Source organism: Patella vulgata, chromosome 5, assembly GCF_932274485.2.
Source record: "Patella vulgata chromosome 5, xgPatVulg1.2, whole genome shotgun sequence".
In the NCBI taxonomy this organism is placed as follows: Eukaryota; Metazoa; Mollusca; class Gastropoda; family Patellidae; genus Patella; species Patella vulgata.
In genome coordinates, this window is record NC_065883.2 from 65,453,347 (window position 1) to 65,477,398 (window position 24,052).

Below are 24,052 nucleotides of genomic sequence, written 5' to 3' on the forward strand. Positions count from 1 at the left end.
TATATAGCGAGAAAGGTCAGCTCTTTATCTAAATTCTACATTAAGGCCCCTTTAAGTTGGATACTTGAATGTGACTTTTGATATTTCACCAAAACAGCACATGTCCTAAAGGTTTACCTTTAGATGTTAGATGGATAACACCTGAAAATGTAGCATTCAAATTGTTTAATAATAAAGATTGATGGCACTGACTTTCTCGTTTGTGGTTTTACAACAGTCTATAGATGAATACCACTATAACATTTTTACACGAGTATATACAAAACAATAATAGCACTATAAACATGGGTAATATATTAAATTTCTGGTCTGCTGGAACACTATTACAAATTTGGCTTCCAACTTTATTCAGACAAAAAACAAAATATAACTTAAAAACAAATATTACTTAGTTGGTCTTCTGAAAAGCTTTTAGTTCCAAATATTTAAGTTTAGAAATTTTAACAAAACATTGCACACAGGAATTAAATGGGGTATCTATTGATGAAGACCTTCAAGAATTAAAAAATAAATTTCTTTGGCCTAATGTATATTAAAATGTCTGTCAACTTGAATACTGCTCTAATGTGAGAATTCTAATTCTCTAATGATTATATGTGGCATTCGTTTAATTCTCCAATAAGGCCAAGCAAAAAATATTTGTTTACGGTTACTAGCACATTTTGCTGAATTACTGAGTAAGATTCTTGAAAATAATCCCAAAGTATTGTAATTTATCTACAGAAAACCAAGCTAAGGTTGAAATCAGAAAAAAAGTTATAGGGTCGACGTTTTCGTCTTTTAAAAAAAAAATAATAGGGAAATGAGAAAAAAAGTTAGAGGGTCGATGCTTTCGTCTTTTAAAAAAATAGGGTGGGTCGGTCACGTAACCGTAAACACAGGTAATTTCTATTTGGCCTAATATATTTTGATGACAATAAAATTCTCGTTTGTAATTGGTAAAAAATCGTAATATACACCGATATAAATACATACAATATATCTATAAACATGGCACCAAATCTCAACATAAATATATATCACTTTAATCTGAGAATTCCAATTCTCCAATAAACCAATAAACCAATAAAGTATGGCACTTGATTTCTCCTTCGGCATAACACGACTTTATAAAATAATACATTACAATATATCTATGGCATCAAATCTGAGAATTCTAATTCTCCGATAAAGTATGGCACTTGATTTCTCCTTCGGCATAACACGACTTTATAAAATAATACATTGCAATATATCTATGGCATCAAATCTGAGAATTCTAATTTTCCAATAAAGTATGGCACATGATTTCTTCTTCGGGATTACACGAGTTTATAATATAATACATTACAATATATCTATGGCATCAAGTCTAAATATGTTTGTACATACAATTTTAACTGAGCAATTTAACTGGAGAATTCTAATTCGCCAATAACAAATATGTATACCGTTAGTTTCCGAGCTTTCAACTCGACACAAACTAGGTCGTTTCGGGAGTAACATATGGTTTGATTTTATTTCAATAATTGGCTAGCGCGTAGGGGTCTTTAGCGTTGTGAGGATACCAGAGGACCCGGAGGAAACCCACGAGGTTGGACAGGCGATCCTACTCCTTGCCTCATGCAAGCGAGGATTCGAAATCACGCCACTTGACTCAATGACAGACCTTGTGATCAAACGCACACGCGTTAACCATCAGGCCATCAAACCCCCTCTCTTTCTCAAATAATGAGTAATATTAACTATACATTTTGGCATATGGATACACGCTTGGGATTCTATACAAATTCTAATTCTACAAATTAATAATATGAAATATATGTACCTGTATATGACACGTTTAGGAATATACAAAATTCTAACATATTTACAGTTGTTAAAGTTGAGAAATATAATTCTCCAAATTAATAATACGTAAATAGGTTTTCGGATTGGCGATTGCAAAAAAGTAACAAAATAGCACTTTAATTTTAATAAAGAATACGTTTGAGATTATAAAAAAATTCTAATAAATATTATAAATATTGTGCACCAATTTCACCAGTTAAAATCACAGAATAATATGTATAATGTTTATGGCACTAACAGTCAAGTTTGTAATTATAAAAATACTAATTTAGCTATATAAGGGATTTATAGGGAACTATAATTCTAATAATTAAAAGTACAGAACACGTATAAATGACTACGGACACTAACAGCCATGTTTGAGATTATACAAAATTCCAATTAAACTAGGGATAACTTTAATTGTAATTCAGGGCCCTGTGGCCTGTTTCTCGAAATGTTAACTAAAGATAAAATCCAAATTTTAGTAGATACATCAATTTTGACTGGCTAAGCACTAAAATCAGTCTAATATTATCCAATCAAATTACTAAAATTTGGATTTTATCTTAGTTAAATTTCGTGAAACAGTCCCCTGCTATGGAACACTTTAAGTTGAAAGCTCTAATTCTAATTCTACTAATTTCTTTACTTAAAAATACATTATGTTAAGAGCTTTCTTTTGTAATATAAATTGTTATTTAGTTATTCATATGGTAAGCTCATAATCAACTCTTCAGGCCACGATAAAATTGTTAACCGAGACTATTATTCCTTTCTGATTATCTGCTCTTGAATTATGATAGCAAGTTCGGTCAGTTCTTTATCTAAATCTTACACAACGCATATTTAAAATAAAACAAATATTGTATATAACACTAGAATTCACGTTTGGGATTATACAAAAATGGGCTCCATAAGATTGGACTGTTCGCCTACTGTCAAAGAAAGATATTACAATAGTATTTTCACTGTATTGGCTGTATTATGGTGGGGGTTTGATGTTTGATACACCTGTTGCAATCCAATCTGATTAAAATATAGATATATATTTCGTTTCGATTTTTCTTTTTTTTTATTTCTTTTTTTTTTTGTGCTACTTTCAATGACCTCCACTACATTAAGATCTGACGGGTTGTAGTGGGATGTCATGTTAGGTGTCATGCGTGCGACTGTTGGCCTTATGACGTCGGTCATACGATCAACCAATCAGCGTCAGTGTTCCATGCTTTGTTTTGTTTTCAATCGCGGCGAATGTTTACTCGCATTTTCGTGCCACGCGATAAGCACTTGGCCAAATATAACAGACCATTTGATTGGCCAATTCCTCACATCACCCATAACGTGGGTTATTTAACAGCTTTTCTAAATCCCGGTGTAGTGAAACCAAGTAGCCTATAAACAACGAAACGTAATAGGACTTGTATTTTAATCAGATTGGTTACAACATGGTGGGCTGATTCTGTAATGCTTCAGTATATTAAAGGGAAGCAAATGTGACAGGTAAATTGTCTTTTGGGTGAGGTGAAGGAATTAAAATTATTTCTGGTGAATCGTTATGAAGAGTCCACCGAGACCTCCTCATCAGCTCAATCAGAAATATCTTAAGTGTCAGTTTCGCGAATTTCTCACCGGGACACGATCTGGCACCAACACCAAATGGTAAATAATTGAAGCGTAGGTCAGGAACATTCAGGCTGTCGTCATTCCATCGTTCTGGCCGGAATTCTTGTGGATGGTCAAACAATGGCGAAGTGTTGTGTGTTTCTCGGACACTGTAAATAACTGTCCAATCTTTAGGCACTTGGTATTTCTGATGGAAAATATATAATTATATTTTAAAATAATAATATAATAATAGGCAACATACTGAAAGACAACTAAAGCATCTCATTATCCGAATTAAAGAACTACATAACATGCCGAAGCTTGGTTTTTTAGAGACTTCATTAGTGGGCGTATTTGACCATGAGGGCCTTCTAAATACTTGATTATAAAAAGGCATTTCATATTAATTGGTAGTTTCGATTAGGTCAGTCATTGACAGCTGTATGAATTCCTACTTTTTATAAAGGACGTCCAATCGCAGGACCATGGATGTCAGGGGTGTGCTAGTTTTGAAGACGCGCATAGAGTTTAGATAGTAATTCTGAAGATTAAACCCAAAACTATGGGTTTGAAAATGTCGAATATTAACAGTTCTACAATGGTAGAAATAAGTCTAATGGAAAATCATTAGAAACTAATGTAAAACATCGATTAACCCATCTGAATATTTTTGGGGATATGTATACTGTTGAACAGAAGTTAGTAAACGATTACTAACTACATGGCTAATGTCATCATGACTTAAAGGAGCTAAATCGCTAATAATTTGGGATCTAGAAATTGACACAAATGGGTCGCAACGCATATAAAAATGTAATATAAATGTATATAAATTGATTTACATTCAATCGTTCCTGTTTTTACTCTAAATTTCAAATTAGTTATGTTCGGCGAAATAAATGAGAAGTCTCAATCGAATGGCAATCTGTAGCGTCTGGTTACTTCAGTCTACACTAAGCTACTTTAATTTCTTGGCCATGTCCGTCTTGTATAGATCCTATTAGTATTATAATATCAGTAGAAAGTCATTGAAAGAAAACGTAAACTAATAGCAGTATAACATTTGCCGTCAGTTCCAATTTTTCTATTTCAGAATAATATTTTAGAGAAAACTCTCGTGGTATTTTAGAGAACCATCTCGTGTAATGTTAGAGAACAAGAAGTTCAATTATTTTTGCGAAAATCAGCAATTTGCAATTCAGTATTCATTAACGCCTATTTCTCAACATGGGGCTAATTATGATTAAAACTCTTTATTATAATCCTATATAAATTTAAATTATATATAAAGTTACGAGACTTACCCCTACTTCAAATGTTTTCAATGCTTTACGGAATCCTCCGCCAACAGGTGGTTTGTGTCTTAACACTTCTTTTATAATGTTGTCAATATACGTCATCTGGTTGATCTGGTCATAGGTCAAATCAGCAGAAGTATCCATGACGTCATTTTCTATCAAACTCTCGATAGCCTTTTCTCGTATTTTCTCATTTTGACCCAGATGTAGTAGTATTGAGCAGCATGCACTGGATGTTGTATGATGCCCGCCAAACATCAGTTCTATTAACAGATCAATGATGTCATCTTCCGGCATCAACGCCGTCTCCGGTAAATTCTTCAACATATCTAAAACACACGTTTCCTCACCGGAAATTCTATCAACGGACTGAGCTAGTAATTTTTTAATACCCGCTATTAACTTGACTCTTGCTTTTGTTGCCTGTAAAAAGAAGAGCATATATTATTATGTCATGTGTTATGCTATGAATGCACAAGGAGCCACGGTGGCTAAGTGAGTAAGACGATGGCTCTCGCTAGCCTGGAGGTCACGGGTTCGCTCCCGCTGTTAACCGAAAAAGTTCATTGGGATTTTCCTGTGCGGTTTCCCCTTGTCAGTGGTGCAGTAAGGGGGGCCCGTGTACACTTGGCGTGCACGTAAAAGATCCCTTGGCATTTGGAATTCAGTATAAGAATAGACCGTAGTGCTGGTGTCCGGGGCGAAATTTTCCTCATTGGACACTGTATGCCGTAAGCAGTCGGAGCAGAACAGTAGGACGTTAAACCCCACGTCTTGTTTTTTCATAGTCCGCCAACGGATGACACAACATAATACAGTAAGTTCTCCTTATAATTAGGGAGCCGAATAGATGCTTTTTACTTTTAAAGTACCATACACATGGGCCGAAACGAGCCAAACCAATCTGTACAAAACACAGATCCTATTTTGTTTCATAGTTCAAAATTTCGTTTTATTTGTTTGCACTTGTAATGGAGCCCATCGAAAGTAAAACGAAAACGAAACGAAATATCTATAGATCTGTATTTTTATTAGATTGGAGTCAAACCCCAATATCGTCCCTAGGCGGGTTACTAAACGATACCAGAAAAACAAAATATGTTACCTTTTGAAATGCTAAACCAGGGCATTTTACAGGTAAACAGAACAAATTATCTATAAGAATTTTAAAATCCGTCACCATATCTTTACACTGTCCTTCATCTATGTCGATGCCGAAAATAGTCTTGGCTGCCATTTTATACGTCATATCACGACATTTTAAATAACCCTGCAATAAATAAATATACATTGTACTAGCAGGATACCCGGCTTCGCTCGGGGGTCATAACCCCGAAACCGGAAGTGGTAGACTAACGCCACCTGGCCTATGTTACTCCCCGGTCCGAGCTACCCCTATACCCCAAATTTCAGACTCGGGGCAGACCTAGTGTAGCCGCCAACCCCGAACAGACAGACAGACAGACAAACGACAATCACAAATATTAGTATAGAAGATGGTATAATAAATCATAGGGTATTTTTCATACATATATTGTATGGTATACAATAAATCATACATATCTTGTATGGTATACAATAAATCATACATATCTTGTATGGTATACAATAAATCATACATATCTTGTATGGTATACAATAAATCATACATATCTTGTATGGTATAATAAATAATAAATATCTTGTATGGTACAATAAATAATAAACATCTTGTATGGTACAATAAATAATAACATATTGTATGGTACAATAAATAATAACATATTGTATGGAACAATAAATAATAACATATTGTATGGTACAATACATAATAAACATCTTGTATGGTACAATAAATCATACATATCTTGTATGGTACAATAAATAATAAACATCTTGTATAATAAATAATAAACATCTTGTATGGTACAATAAATAATAAATATCTTGTAAGGTCTTGTATGGTACAATAAATAATAAATATCTTGTATGGTACAATAAATCATACATATCTTGTATGGTATAATAAATCATACATATCTTGGGGGGGTGGATGGCCGAATGGTTAGGCACGTGCGTGCTGTATCATAAAGCCTGTCATTGAGTCAACTGGCGTGGTTTCGAATCCCCGGTTGTATGTGACAAGGAGTAGGGTCGCCTGTCCAACCTCGTGAGTTTTCTCCGGGTCCTCCGGTTTCCTCCCACTGCTAAAGACCCCTATGCGCAAGCGAATTATTGAAATAAAATTAAACCATATGTTAGTCCCGAAATGACCTAGTTTGTGTCGAGTGGACGTTAAACCCCATTTCTCTCTCTCTCTCTCTCTCTCTCTCTCTCTCTCTCTTGTATGGTCTTGTATGGTACAATAAATAATAAACATCGTGTATGATACAATAAACATAAACATCTTGTATAATACAATAATGATATTAAAACCGTGCAATAATATACATCCAACATGTATGAAAGCGGTCATGCACCATGAAATGATTTCCCTACGTAGGTTCTCTTTATTAGTTCCGTCTCCATTATCCCGTTATTGAAGAAAGGGTTTAACGTCCACCCGACACAAACTAAGTCATTTCGCCACTAACATATAGTTCAATTAGTCCAATTCTATTTCAATAATTCACTTGCGTGTAGGGATCTTTAGCAGTGGGTTGTACATTATTGAAGTTTAATCAAAATAATGAAATATAAACATACCAGCACGTCTTTCTGTTGGCACCAGGAATTTATACACTTGACGATGACTTTCTGCAATTCTGGAACTAAGTATGTTAAATTCTCTGATCCCATGGCTTTCAATAAAACCATTTTCTTTTGTCTATTGCAATAAAAATGGAATTGTTATACTCTTGTAAATTGGTCGGCCATAAATGTTATTCTGTAGAAAATACAATAAAACAAGTGGCTTGGGGTGTGGATGGTGGTGGGGGTGGATATGTAACTCCTCGGTGGTATATTTGAATTATTCTGACTAGGTGTCGTTATAGAATGGGCTAGGTCATACGGAAAAGCCAGAATAATTATTATTACTATATCTGTCTAAGAGAGATAAGAAAGAGAGGGAGAGAAATGGGGTTTAACGTCCATTCGAGTAGGTCATTTCAGGAGTAACATATGGTTCAATTTTATTTCAATAATCTGCTTGCGCGTAGGGGTCTTTAGTAGTGGAAGGAAACCGGAGGATCTGGAGAAAACCCACGAGGGTTGGACAGGCGACCTTACTCCTTGTCACGTACAACCGGGTAATCGAAACTAAGAGAAATAAAGATGGCGGTGTAATATCAAAGGAAAACCAATGTAGATTTAATTTATTGACCATAAAGTAAGTTCGAATTGATCAATTACAATAATTATGGGGCCACATTTCTTTCAACCAAAGTAATTTCTTTGAACCGAAAGTAATTTCTTTCAACCAAAAGTAATTTCTTTTAACCAAAAGTAATTCTCTGTCATTGAGTCGACTGGCGTGGTTTCGAATCCCCGGTTGTACGTGACAAGGAGTAGGGTCGCCTGTCCAACCTCGTGGGTTTACTCCGGGACCTCCGGTTTCCTCCCACTGCTAACGACCCCTACGCGCAAACGAATTATTGAAATAAAATTAAACCATATGTTAGTCCCGAAATGACCTAGTTTTTGTCGAGTGGACGTTAAACCCCATTTCTCTCTCTCTCTTATGATACAGCACGCACGTGCTAACCATTCGGCCATCCAACCCCCCTTGAAGATGAAGTAGTTGCTCTGTAGTTGTCTGGACAGCTATAGGGAGGAGATGGGTTGGCTGATCAACTGGGAAGAAGGATTTATAGAGGCAAAAACGATGCCCCAACGATACTTAGAAAGTATCGTGGGGTTTTAAAAGAATAGTATATCACAATTAGGCCAAGAAAAAATAAATACCCATGTTTACGGTACACCAAAAATAGGGTACGTCGGTCGGAAAATCTTCTTTTTTTTGTTATATTTATATTATCTTTTATCTAGTATTTCTAGCTTAATTTCTGAAATTAATTCCGAGATTTCAATGTTCGAATGTGTCTAGCGAACACTACACCAAGATCGGGTTACATTGCATGGGGAATGAGAAATAACGTTTATGGTCGGCGTTTTCGGCTACCGTAAACATGGGTATTTGTTATGTTGGCCTTATGGGGGAATTACACGGGCCACTGATCAACAGCGGGTTCTTACTTTAAACTTTCACCGGTTTGAGATGACAGGGAACCCTTTCCAAGAAGGGACCGAACACTTGCTGGCCACATACCCTGTACAATATGGTTTTCTCCTGTTAAAACTTTCTTAATGTTGTCTGCTCCAACCAATCTGATGGTTGGTCTTCCCATAATATGAGTTTTATATATTTTCCCAAAATTGGCTAATTTTTCTGTGTAGAATGCACATCCCTGCAATACAAGAAATATACCCTATTCAATGTCATATTGAATCTTCGAAATGACATTTTGAGAATGGTACGTGCAGTTTAAGTCAATAATCTTACGTACTTTACTTCCTGGACGGCACCGACGATAACGTTAGGTCAGAGTCCAGCTTTTTGTGTATCTTTAACTTACACTACAGCTTCAGAAGGCTATAGACCCAGTTTGTCAGTTTCTAATGAAATAAAAAGAGGACCATGCATGTTGGTGCATGCATTAAGTAGCCTTTGCCATTTTCTCAGATAATGAATTAACTCTTTGGCTTCTAATCTTAAGCTACAAGATCCTAATGAAACCAAGAATAATGGCATTCGGTAGCCTCTTTTGTATCAATTTTCACTGACTTGATAGGTCTGGTCATCTCTAACCCCAAATTCATTATCAACAAATACAATTCCCGGCTTTTGATTACGGTCATCAGATCTTTTTCGCCAGATCAAATAGCAGGACTGAAGCAGGACATTCTTAGTACAGTAAGTTATTGTGTGGTAGTGCTTTGTAGAAAAATAGGTTGCCAGACAACGAAACATAAGCCCACAGCAGCTAAGATGTCCGTGCCGTCTATAGGCTTGTCAGATTTATTGTTTTGTAGGTAATTGGGGCATTTAAAGGCACTAAAAACTGATCAAGAGTAACAAACCATTGAGTAATTATCAGAAATATTAAAAAATTGATTGGCTTCTAGTTCTTTAAGAACATGTACCGGGAATGATGATACATGTAAACGTAAATGTTCTAGTTATCAGAAATCGTTGACAAATAATAGATGTCATCACATAAACACTGTGTATTAATTTCAAATCAATCGGAATGTAAGTTGTACCGCTAGAGGGTTCAAAGGTGATCAAGGGTAATAACTCGGAAGTAATTATAGACTTCTTATGAACATAAACACAGTGTGTAAAAAATAAAGCCACTTAATTTTTTTTTTATGATCTTGATTATCTACAAGATTGTTATCAAGTGTCATACAGGAAGATAACGTTAGCCACTAGAGCGTTTACAAGATTTTTTCAAAGTGATCAGGGGTCATAACTCGGTAGGTATTAATAATCGGAAATCGCTGAAAAGTTATTATATCTTACCTTCAAGGCAAAATCAATTGTTTCGCCAACAATCGGATATCCCATAGTTCCTGGTGGTAATGGTTTACTGGAGGAAACGTCTGCTTGCATTTCATAATAAGTGCGCCAAACATAGACAACAGCCGCCAGGAGGAGATAACCGAGAGCTAATATTGACGCGACATGTGCTGTATATTGAATGTAATCATTCTCGAATTCTACTTGACGTCTGCTTATGTCATTGAATTGTCTGAAATAATGACCAAAAAATAAAAAACATATATAATCTGTTCGTCACTTGAAGGGTTTTGAATCTGTAAAATGGTTCTAAAGCAATTCGTATTTATAAAGATATAATGAACTGAAAGTTCCCAGAGCGTTTAGTACTCCTTGCAAACGACATAAACAATCCAGCGCCATTTATTAGCGTTAGTCAAAATCTTTTAATGGACCTCCTGTTAAGTATTGTTTAATGGTCGAGAGCGAGACATTAAGTAATATATTGAAAAGGCCCGAGTGTTGTTTTAATATATTACGCAATGTCTTAAGCTCTCGAGACCATTAAACAACTTAAAATACAGACACTCCGCACGTGCTTTTACAGTGAAATACGTCACGCGAGTTTAATATTTCACTAGTATAAATAATCTACGACTGGCAAGTTGCCCGTACGATTATTTGAAATAATGGTACACTGACATCAATGGGTGACGTCACATCTGTGTTTTAATCCGATTTAATCCAAGTCAGGGGTGTAATATTTTGTTTTGTGTTCTCCATTAAATGTTAAATACTGAATTCAAATACATCTTAGAATGGATTAATACATGAAAGGGTATATATTGTCTGACACCATGCAATTGACGATGAGCTGCTTTAACTCTCCAGTTAAAAGTTGAAATCATTTCTGTAAATTAGTAGAAAATTCTTTCGTTCGGTTGGGACAAAAGCCGAGGTCGTAAACATGTATAACACACTGCTGGCATGACATATGCCTGTCTTCATAACAGCACTTGATGCAAAAATGCAGGACTATAAACCACATTTAATTTCATTTTATGTATCTCCATGCCCTGTGAGTTGTTAATGTTCTAAGGGAATATAGTTAAAATCAAGAGGTCTCGGATTCGCTCCCGGTATTGGCCGTGGTGCAGGACGGAGGGTCTGACAAGGTATCTGGTCGTTCGGATGGTACGAAAAACCGAGGTCCCGTGTACACATTGGCGTGAGCGTGAAAGATCCCTTGACAGTTGGAATTCGATATAAGAGTAGGCCGTAGTGCCGCTGTCCGGACAAAATTTCCCTCACAGCACACTGTATGGCGTATGCCCGTCTTCATTAGCCCAGTTTGGAGCAGAACAGTAGGATGTTAAAACCTCAATATAGTTCATGAGTATTAGTATGATATAAACAAAAGTATCTACAACATAAATTTCCTAGCTTGTAAATATATAAGAGTAGGCCGTAGTGCCGCTATTCGGGCAAAATTTCCCTCATAGCACACTGTATGCTCCAGTCGGAGCAGAACAGTGGGACATTAAACCCAGTTCATTTCATTTGGAAACAAGGGTACATACACGTGCGGACGGCTGTCCTTGATATATGGATGTAAATATCGGTCAATAAGGTGAAGATGACCTAGTTATATAGAGGTTGGTAGGTCAGGTGACTATAACATTGTCTACTAGGGTCATAAGTTGAAGTAAAAATAGACTATTCAAGAGACTACTAAATATAACAGTCTACGTTCCGTATAGTATAATTCTATTATTAATTTTAACTGAAAGGGTTCATCTACAGTTCACGTACGGTAATTAAAAATATTTACGAAATGTTCCTATTATGATGTCAAATTTTATATGTTAGAACGATGGTTTACATTTTCTTTCATAATAATACACAAAATAATAGATGCCTGACATTACACATATCTTAGGAATTTCATTAAAGAGGCGTCATCACTCTCACAAAAAATGCGATATCCTAATCAAAATAAATTTAAACCGAATTACTCATGGCTCGTAAACTAAATTTTCTGTTGATGAATGGGAAGCGAAATGGTCGATGAACAACAAATATGTGTATTTCATTATAGTTTTAGAATTGCAACTTGTAATTTATGGTATGCTGATTATATAGTAATTATTAGCAGTTCTTGAAAACTGGCCATAAAATTGTAATTTGTAATTCATGGTGTGCTGACTACAGGCTCTATAGACATAATAATATAATGTTTAAGATTTATTGAAAATGACCAGAAAATTGTGATTAATGGTGCGCCGACTTTTTCGTAGTTTTATTAAGAGTCCTTGAAAATCGACTGCAGTCTTAAAGATACATTCCCACAAAAGTATTTATCGGGTTATTTCCAATAAAACTATGACAATTTTGGCGTTTTTGGAAGATACTGGAAAAATACTGGATTCCTTAAAAAATACCCCTGGAGGCGCACAGGACATAATAACACTAATTGACAGTCCGATGATTAAGGACTGTCTGTTCGAGTGAGGTCAAAGGTTTGCATGCGTGGATTGTCTGACCTCTTTGCGTTAGGGAGCGCTTGGTGTATATGTTGAAAAACCTGATGGTGAGCGGGCATGGAAAAAGTTTCTGTGAAAAAAAAAGCAGAAAAAGACGTGAGCAGGCAGGGGATAATCTGAGAATTTACTTAAGCTTCGATATTTATGGTAAATCGACAGTGATTAATGACAACATCGTATTTTATATGCAATGGATTCTCGACAACTAGTCACGTTACACAAACATGACTTCTTTATATAGATTTTTATAGCTTGGTCTACTTCCTCACGAATTCAATGTTTTGATAGGATTTGAAACAAATTTTTGATAAATTAATTATGTTTTTATTCCAGATATATCATCAAATCACCGAGTTTGTATATGAGAGAGAGAGAGAGAGAGAGAGAGAGAGAGAGGGGGGTTAACGTCCACTCGAAAAAAACTAGGTCATTTCGGGACTAACACACGGTTCATTTTTATTTCAATAATTCGCTTGCGCGTAGGGGTTTTTAGCAGTGGGGGGAAACCGGAGGACCCGGAGAAAAACCACGAGGTTGGACAGGCGACCCTACTCCTTGTCACGTACAACCGGGGAATTGAAACCCCGTCACTTAACTCAATGACAGACCGTACGATACAGCGCGCGCGTGTACTAACCATTCGACCATCCAACCCCCCAGTTTGTATATATGAATGTATCTTAAATGTTTGCTCATTTAATGCCCGTCTTCATTAGCCCAGTTCGGAGCAGAACAGTAGGACGTTAAACCCCATTTCATTTCATTTGCTCATTTAATGAATCATCAATATAATACTATACAGGTCACGATTTATTTTGTACTAGCGGATGACCTTGGCGCTGCTCGGGTTAAAAGTAGTATAACTCCGAAACCGGAAACGGTAATCCAACACCACCAGGCCTAGATTACTACCCGGTCCGATCTACCCCTGTACACAAAAATTTCAGCCTCGGAACAGCCCTAGTGTAGCCGCTAACCCTGAACAGACAGCCAAACATATGACAGTCCTAAATATTAGCATAGATATATTGCATTATTGTCACCGGCGTGTTTTCAATTCAATTAATTTTTATACAATACTATGTGCTTTTAGAAAAGTCACCGTAAGTTTGGGTTTGCTACAGAAACTTTTTTAGGTATCCCTATTATTTTGTTAATATTATCAATAGTGGCATATCCAAAGCACTGAAAAATCCATTGTAATACGTTTGGTAAATAAGCCCATTTAAAGATAGGTTCCCAGAAAAGTATTTATCGGGTGGTTATTTTCAATAAAAGTATGTCAATTTTGGTATATATGGAAAGTAGAAATATCCAATCTTATTAGAAAAATACTGGACGTCCCAAAACACTCATGGAGCGCATACAGGACAAAATTGTAAGGGTTTCCCTAATCGACAACCCGACGATTAGGAGTGTCTGCATGCGTGACGTCAAAGGTCGCACGCTGAGATTGAGCGCTTGATGTAAATTTTATGAAGAGTTAGACGCACAACAGTTTCTGAGTTAAAAACCACGAAAAAAGAACTTAGGCAGTGGATAATCCGAGAATTTAATTAGGCTTCGATATTTGTAATAAATAGTTAGCGATTAAAGACAACATCGTCTTGTGTATGCAATGAATTCTTCTCCGACTTCGCCCTACTGAAAGAGGTAAGTCACGTGACAAAAACATGACCTCGTTTGATCGATTTTTTTATAGTAAGGGCATTCCTTAGCAATTTCAATATTTTGAGAAGGATATGAAGCAAAATTATGATAAATTAATTAGTTTGAATATGTTTTTAGTCCAAATATATCATCAAATCAGAAGAAAGAAAAAATAATATGAATTATTTTCCAAACTTTTTGTAATCCCAAACCCTTAAAAGTTATTTAGGAGTAATGCTCCGCCATGACTCTGCTTGTTAGATTCGACCTATATTGTACATATCATATATATCATGTTCTTTTTAAATCCAACGTTGACTTTTACGGTGTTATTATGCAGGTTTGAAAAGGCTCGCTCAATCAAGTCAACTCTCTTTCATTGTGTAGACTTAGACATCCAGTAAAAATAAATGATACGAATTCCAAATACCGTCGGCGAGAGTGACAACCTATTAAAGATACACTATGGGAGATTAGATAAAGAGCTGGTAGTTCTCACATAACAGTTAAAAACTAGATAATGTAAAGGGAATTTGCTGAAAATTTCAGTCAAATTGATCCACCCTGAACCGAGTATTTAGCGATTGAATTTTGGGTCTAGCCTCGATCATTATTACTAAAGTCGGTACGATAAAAAACATAGTCTCGATTATCCATTTTTTTTTATTTAATCAGAAGCCGCGGACAGGTTCTAATCCAGTAAATATCGCAGGCTAGCGATGCCATCGACAGTTGATTATGGTCTTTATAACTAGTTAATTAATGTCTAAATCATAATTTATATAACATTTCAGGCTTAAAGAAAGACCTGCAATTGTCAGATTTAGCTCTTGCATGATGCATGTTTAATTAATAAGTAACAGATATAGAAATAATTATGTTTTGACTTTTTTTTAGAATTTCCGCTTTAAAGTAAACGATAATTGGTCGGTTGGTCAAGAAGCTCATAAAATGAATGTATATATAGTGTAGGATATATTTTCTTTGTTTATTACAAATGGCGCCCCACACCACAAAATATACGACTGATTATAAAATGTTAATTGTGTCTTAAATATTGGCTATTAGGGTCAAATAATATGTTCACGGAATACTGATTTAAATGGACCGATATTGAATTCTTATTCGTGTTTTTAATTAAAAAAATTATGGTAAATATAGAGTTAGAGGTTTAGCGCCTTTAAACCTCCCAATCTTAATTCCATCAAAACGTTTAGCTATCAATATGAATCGTGCCTATATTACTGCAGCTTGCATATATTACGTATTATTAACACTTGTCTGTAATCTACGTGACAGATTGTTATCAAGACCACGGGGACGTACATTGATCGATAAATAACCCTGGGTTGTTTGTTCGTCTGGGGTTAAACTGACATATTCCAACATTTGTGTCATATTATAAACTTATTGCATCAAATCGGTGTCGGTCTCTGGTTTCAAAGTCTGATGTTAATTGTCCAAACAGGAGTTTACTGAAAGCATATGCAAATGAAGTGGGATTTAACGACCTACTGTAACCAGCGTGCTAATGAAGACGGGCATACGCTGCTGTGTAATAGGAGGGAAAGTTTGCTCAGTCACGGATTGGCCTTGCTTTCTCGTCAATTTATTGCCATGCGTTCCGGCCTGCTTCGTTGACAAGGGGTAACCAAGTTGACATACCATAGACAGTCTGATTATTGAATCATTAACATACTCGATGAGTCACCGTGGCTCCCATCCTGGGAAGAGAAGGTTACATAAAAATTGCAGCCAATCTATTCCATCAGTGCTATGCAAAGTTTTGGCAATGCCCGGGCCAATTCCTTGATAGTCTGTGAACGAGACTCAAATATAGGTCTTAGTACTAAGAAATGTTCGAAAGAAAGACATTTTAAACAAGTCAAAACAAATAAAATAAACTTTAAAATCAAATTGAATATAAATCAGCCCCATTGATTAAGTTCGGAGGCCAAATTGGATGCCTCCCTCCCCCAGAATGTAGGCCTATGCCGCATCTGTCCACATACAAACTTTATGACAAGTAACTATAAGGAGATTGCGAAACTTCATTAAAATAAAGATTTTTTTAAAACCTCGAAGGATAATCAAGGAGAAAGTTTACTCATTTCACTTTTCTTATCCGGGTATAGCTACCCTGCATCAAAATAATATATACCAAAATACTTGTTGTTTATAAATATATTAAAGTCTTACCTATCCATCAATTGTGTTAAATTCACGTAATTTGAGTTAGATTGATACAACATTGTTTCACCGGTATATAAAATATATGTACACTACACTATGAATATAATCTAGATTTTACATTTCGCTTTATATATACACGTAAAAGTTTTCTGCTTCAATACCCATATTCAATATTAGAGGCTATTAGACAATTCTTGTGCAACATGATCCAATGAGAAGCGAGAATATAAGGTCACCACCTCGTCTGACCTATAATAGTACAGATATAAAGTATACAATGTACTAGTGAGACGAACTAAGGTAGATACATGTATATTGTACCTATTTCTAGGTCAATATGTGACCTGGTGTTATTAAATGATTTGATTGGGATATTTTATTGTATGATATTAACATTGAATTTTCAGTCCGATTATAACCAATGAACGAATGAATGAAATGGTTTTTAACGTCCTACTGTTCAATAGGAGGTTGTGTGTGTGTGGGGGGGGGGAGAATCCCGATGAAGTTTCTCGGCCAACGCAGGGATCGAAAACGGGACCCCCGGGTTAGCGATCCAATGTCTTACTCACTGAGCCGCCGTGGCTCCCCCAATTATAACCAATCATTAATATATTAAGCGATTTTCCTGTGCGGTACTGCGGTTTCCCCTTGAAAGTGTTGCAGGACGGAGGGTGTGGCAATGGACAACGTTTAGTCCTACTGGTGGTACGGAACATCAAGGTCCCGTGTACACATTGGCGTGCACGTAAAATAACCCTTGACATTTGGAATTCGAAATAAGAGTAGGCCGTGGCGTCGCTATCAGGGCAATAATTTCCCTCTTAGCACATTGCATGGCGTCTACACGTCTTCATTATCCCAGTGGGTGCAGAAAAGTGGGACGTTAAACCCCATTTCACTTCATTTCAAGCGGTATAACTGTCCATTGTCTTTCAATTTCATATACAGATGGAAGACAAATACAAAATCCAGTTTTATTCAAATTGTTCAAGTTGTTTCTACTCTATTTATATTATCTCGTCTGACATAATACGAACTTTCTGGTATATAATGCCTGGAACAGTGCGCCCTTTAGAAAGCTGGGTTGCCAGGCAAAGAAACTTACGACCACATCTACTAGGGTATCTGTGCAGTCTTTAAACGTGTTAAGTTGCTATATTTTACAGGTAATTGGATTATGTAAAAGAAAGTGATGAAGGGCAACAACACCTGCATCGAGCTGAAAAGTAATTTGATTCGGCCTTAATACCTTTTGATTTAATGTAAGCGTCTCAAGGATGTTAAATTCAACTTTTACCGTTGACAGTCGCTGCGTCACGTGTTTTCTCAACTAAATCTATATTTAAAGAATACATTCTACACACAGAGACCTGTTTACTTCAAAAATAGATATTTGCCCTGAATGGCCGCCATAGCGAAACATTGGTATACTGTTTGTAATGCGGTTCTACTCCGTTTCACATCCGCGATACACACGAAGACTAAATGAATCTTTTCAATTTTATTAAATAGAAGCGGAATAAATAAACTTAGTGTCTTCGACAAAAATCGTCGATTTAGGAAATAAAATGTCTGTTCGTAAGCGGAGCTGATTGTAGACATACAGCGTAAGTTTAGTATGAACCGAGTATAAACTTTTAAAAAGAGACATTTTAAAATACATTTATACACTGCTGATGCTATTTATGAATGTGACACACTTTTGTTTTTAATCTTGTATTTCATTTAGTATATCTGAAAAAGATCACCATAATATTATGTTGCTACAAAAGAAATGAAATGAAATGGGGTTTAACGTCTTACTGTTTTGCTCCGAACTGGGCTAATGAAGACGGGCATACAGTGTGCTATGAAGGAAATGTTGCGCGGGCAGCCGCGCTATGGACTACTTTTATATCGAATTCCAACTGCCAAGGGATCTTTTGCGTGCATGCCAATGTATACACGGGGACTCCGTTCTGGTCACTGACAAGGAGAAACCACGTAGGATAATTTCGGATGAACTAGCGAGCCAGCGTCTTACCCACTTAGCCACCGTGGCTTCTGCTGAAAAAAGAAGGAAGTTAAACACAAGTTCATTTAAGTCATATTTATCTTCGTTGGCAACTAAAATAGACAGCGTTTGTATATATTTAACAAGTGCAAGACCCAAATAACAGCATACACATTTGACTTATTATTCTGTATGTTTGTAAATATACAGTAATCGATTACACAGCGAAACTCGCTAACGTTCATATTACCTGAACTCTGTATGAACCCTCCCGGATAAAAGAAATATAAGAATAGTGCTAGATACGTAACATAGACTGATTATGATCTATTGAATATAGTTATCTATTATTACTTCAACTTATGACCCTAGTAGACAATGTTATAGTCACCTGACATACCGACCTCTATATAACTAGGTCATCTTCACCTTATTGACCGATATTTACATCCATATCAAGGACAGCCGTCCGCACGTGTATGCACCCTTGTTTCCAAATGAAATGAACTGGGTTTAATGTCCTACTGTTCTGCTCCAACTGGGCTAATGAAGACGGACATACGCCATACAATGTGCTATGAGGGACATGTTGCCCTGACAGCGGTGCTCTTATTTCGAGCCTGTCCAACCTCGTGGGTTTTCTCCGGGTCCTCCGGATTCCTCCCACTGCTAAAGACCCCTACGCGCAAGCGAATTATTGAAATAAAATTAAATAATATCTCGATCCCTATGTTACGGAAAATTTAATGCAGACGTCAGTAATAATATTATAAAACTTACAATCTAAGCTTGATCGAGATAATAAAATAATCGCCATCATTACTAGACTATATCACACAGACATTTTTGTTAACGGGAATTGCGCGTATTCAAATGTGACCTGGAAGGCAATTCCCGTTAACAAAAATGTCTGTATGCGCGTATTCAAATGTGACCTGGAAGGCAGAGACTACAACAACTTCCTAGGTGAAAAGTAGAAAAGTCGACAGTACGACAGATCATAGGTCGCTAATAGCGCAGTGTGTTAATTTCCTAATTTCTACTTTTCGAGTTACATTTTGGCTTGTATAGCGTGTTGGCGCCTTCTTACTGACATCAATAAATACAAAAATATGACTAAGTCGAAAGTCGACAAGACGGTATACAAGCCAAAATGCAAGTCGAAAAGTAGAAATTAAGAAAAAAAACGGGGGCGCTATTATCGCGGTGTGTTATTTCTTAATTTCCTATTTTCGAGTTGATTTTGGCTTGTATACCGTCTTGTCGCCTCACATTTTGTCGTAACTTCTACTTTTCGACTTTCGTGTTCTGAAGAGGCGAAAAGTAGAAATTATGAATGGTAGTTATAGGCTTCCATACACTATAGCCTATAGCAATTTCAGAAATATGTTAGTTGTTTTGAAAATTACATATTCAAATATTAGGTCACATTAAATAATAACATGTAAAGTTCGAAAGTTTAAAGTTAACGTTTGACCTGGTATATAATACACCGAATCAACCACATACAGAACCGGATTAAAAGAAGGTGTGTTTGTGGGGGTGGGGGGGGCTGACTTGGCTGCAGTCAGAGGGACTCATTATTTTTATTTAAGGGGTCCCGAATCAAATCTAAAAAAAAAAAATTATTTTGTTTTGTATGTTTGTGCTAAATAAACCACAATGACCTACAAATTGCATTTGTGTGAGTGTCGCGGAGAATGACTGGAGTATGCCCTGGCTACATAACATGTTTCTGTACCGTAGTCGGTTGGTTAACTTGAGTTCGTCTCAAACAATAGTATTATACTCGATTCAACGTTCCAAAATACACACGCAGCCCCTGCCAAAATGAACCACATTATCTCTCAAGATTACACTTACAGTGGACTATGTATGTGACATTCGACATCTGAATACTACGACATTCTGTGAAATCCGACCTTTCATAAGTGACTTTAATACTCCCAAGCCGAGTGCCTTACACCCCCCCCCCCCTCCCCCATTACTTTTTTCAAAATGAAGTATTTACACTGACCTAAATAATATGGTAAGCTTGTTTATAGCGTCTTTTAAATCGGTTTCTTGCGATGTACTCATTGTCTGTGAACATGGTGTGAAGGAGGCTGTCAGAAGCGCAAAAGTCGTAGATATTCGCTACGCATGCGGCATGAATGTCCTTGAAATGTATTGTCGGCCAACATGTCTTCCACTACACAGCCATCCGCCATCTAGTTTGGAAAAATTGACAGACCACGTCACAACGCGAATGCAGGGCGTTGATTCGCCTAGTAAAACGACGTCAGCCCTTTGCAACGAGTTACCAGCCTCAACAGGTACCCAATCGCCTTATTGCCACCAGAACGTTGCGAGCACAGAATTAGAAGCCTCGAACATGATTTTAAAAAGCCAATCTGATTAAAATACAGATCAATATTTCGTTTCGTTTTAATTTATACTTTCGATGGCCTACACTACATGAAGATCTGACCGGTTGTAGTGGAAGGTCGCGTCAGGGTCATATGAACGGTTTTTTACCTTAAGGCGTCAGACATTTGATTAAACAATCAGCGTTAATGTTTCTAGTGGGTTACCCACATTCCCGTGAACCTCGCGCCAAAAACTCGCCATAACAGACCCTTCGATTGGTTAATTCCTCACATCACCCAGAACGCGTATTATATTATAACACTTCCAGATCCTAGTGTAGTAAAGACAATTGTTCTTTTCGTTGAATAAGCAGATTGTTTTCCCTCTAGTAGATTGGGTGGAGTTTAACCATGCAATAACTAGACTTGTTTAATGTTATTGCACACTTTTGCTGGTTTACACTAGTTTTAGTAGAAATCATATAGTGGGGTGGGTTTTCTGTGCAATAACAACCAAGCATGTTGAGCAGGGGTCATTTATAGCACGCTTCATTCGATAACAGGTTTGACACCTCGGCCTACGGCCTCTGGTTAAACCTGTTAACTCATGAAAGCCGTGCTATCTGTGTTTTAACCAGATTGTAAAAAGATAAGACGTAAAATCCTTTGATAGGACGAAAGCAGGTATGGGCGAACTTGTGTGTGGAAGCACCGAAACCCGGTTTATACACTCCACATGCGCCTGTAACGGGGAAGATATTTCAAAAATAACATCAAGCTATGACTAAGTATATGTTCGTAAGCGAGATTATCAAATAACTGGTCTAATTCCAATTTCTGGGGCAAATAACTCGTCTGTAGCCGATTCTTTTTCAGTAGTAGGGTGACCCACCATAAATAAATATCTCCATATATCTCGACAATTTCGCCACAATATTTATATATATGCCAAGCCTCAAATCAGTTTCACACAATTATAGTCACTAAATAAACGATCATGTTGTACTTAATAAGCTATGACCATTAATCATCTATAAATAATAGACTGAAAACTGGTTCCATGTGAAAACTGGTTCCATGTGTCGTCCATAACATCCAGACACTCTTGAGTAAAAGATAGGTTACGTGCCCTTGTTTTGAAATTAGTCTCGCTTAACCAGTCTATCGACCATTCTAGGGCTGATTGACAGGTCGGGATTGTTTTAAGAAGCTTGTAAAAGTAAAATGAAACTACTGCTAGTATCATGTTCCTGTCTAACCCGAGTGCTTCAGAGATATTATCTGTACTAAACCAAAAGATGCCGCTCTTAACGGTAAAGTTAATGATAAAGCGATTTAAAAAATGAAACGAACGTAATTTCTAAATCTGCTGTAATAACCAAGAAGCTTAATTTTACTGCTATTCAAAATCTTCAACAATAAATTTTTTACGGCTGTAATAGTTGATAGATTTGTAGAGAATTGCACGTGCCATGGCTATTTATAGTATCATACTGTCAGAAAGTTGGACTCGACACGGCGAATGTGCACGCTTCAGTGGTAGTCTCGAACTATCAGCGGTTGACTGTATTTCTGTAGGTGCATGGGTCACCCTATCAGTAGATATAATACCAAGGTGAGAAACGGGTTAGATTAAAATACAGTAATTGGGATCAGAGTTCACTACACTAGATTCTGTCAACCTTTGGCAATACTCACTAATTTTCGTTAGGTAGACAATCGAGTTACGATGACGTTTTAAAATTATCCACGTGACGGGATCTAGAGTAGTGAACTTGGATCCCAATTCATAATATGAACATTAATAAACCATTAATAATCCGTCAAGCATGAGGTTTTATACACGTCATGATATATTGAGACAAAGAATTTAACAGTAAGAAAGGGCAAAAAACAATGAAAAACTTATTAAAAGTTCTTAATCAAATTTTAAATAAAATATTTTGAATTCGTCATTTAACAAACCAGAAATTCGGCGGTGCCCGCCTTCCTATGATGCCCCATGCACGTGCTTACTTTGCTTAATGGTTAATCCAGACCGGTTGGATCTACTTGTTATGGTCAGTTCCTGGTGTTGGGAAGTGTCTCTCACGATTACAAGCTGGATATGTCCACCAAACGAGACTACTGGATGTAATCTCCCTGTTATATGGACAACGCCAGACTGCATCGTTCTCGCGCGGTGCTAGCCAACCTTCTACACAATCACGTGACGACTTTGCCATGATCAGCCAGGAGTCAGGATTTCAATCAACTGGGGCACATGTGGGGTGGCATTGGTCGTGGGACAGAGACAATGGAATCCCTCGTACAAGAACTGGGCGCAGTATTACACGGGGAGCTGCGACAGCTGTCTCTTATTCGTTTCACAGGAGGTACGAGGCGCAGACTGGAAGTCACCATTCTGACAAGGAAGGATAGATACATGCCCTATTGAACCATTGAGACAAGGATGTCATGTGGGTGCACATACCATAACCATATTGACGTACTTAATGACCTCGGAGATACCCATACTTAAAATGTCATTTTGTGATTACTATTCCCACCGTATCTGGAATGCTTGATTACGTCACGACCCTGCTCTTTACACATCTATTTTCGTAGCTGGGACTAATTTCGTGGCACACCACCGTCATTTCAGAATGTTCCAAGATGACAATCCAGCTCTTGATCAATACAACGGGTAATTTTTTCTTGTCTGTGATGTGGAGACCGTTCCCAAAGAACGTGGGTGAAGAGATTATCGGCTGCCCATCGTTGGTCCGACGAGAACGATAATAATAGGCTCTAACAAAAGCTGTGGCCTTTCGCAAAGCCTTCTGTTCGAGTTTCAATCACGATTGGAGTCGAGAAAACCATCATAGAAGTGTGCGCGTGCGCGGTTAACAGATCATTAAGAGGGTACTCTAAACTGGGGTCCATCTGTGAAAGCCAATGAGAAAACGTTACAGCACGACCTGTGGCCGCTGGTGTAATTCAGGTGTAGGAACAAATCCCACTATCCTGGCTAAATTCCACTCCCTAATAATGCATAAGTGTTCAATGTCAATAGAATTATCCTGAGGTTAGTTTTGAATTAATCGCAATTGGACGATTGTTTTGAAGAGACCATAACTAAATCC

General features: G+C 36.9%; 1 protein-coding gene across 1 annotated transcript; it reads right to left on the bottom strand.

Annotated features, from left to right (window-relative positions):
• Positions 1-1,972: 1,972 nt before the first annotated feature.
• Positions 1,973-16,733, bottom strand: LOC126820432 (cytochrome P450 26A1). Its single transcript, XM_050548409.2, has 7 exons — positions 16,590-16,733; positions 10,222-10,450; positions 8,892-9,103; positions 7,401-7,521; positions 5,821-5,985; positions 4,722-5,138; positions 1,973-3,622 (listed from the first exon to the last, which is right to left on the bottom strand). Exons 1-7 carry the CDS (start codon positions 16,640-16,642, stop codon positions 3,290-3,292), a joined length of 1,530 nt encoding a protein of 509 aa, XP_050404366.1. The 5' UTR covers positions 16,643-16,733; the 3' UTR covers positions 1,973-3,289.
• Between the last annotated feature and the right edge of the window lie 7,319 nt (positions 16,734-24,052).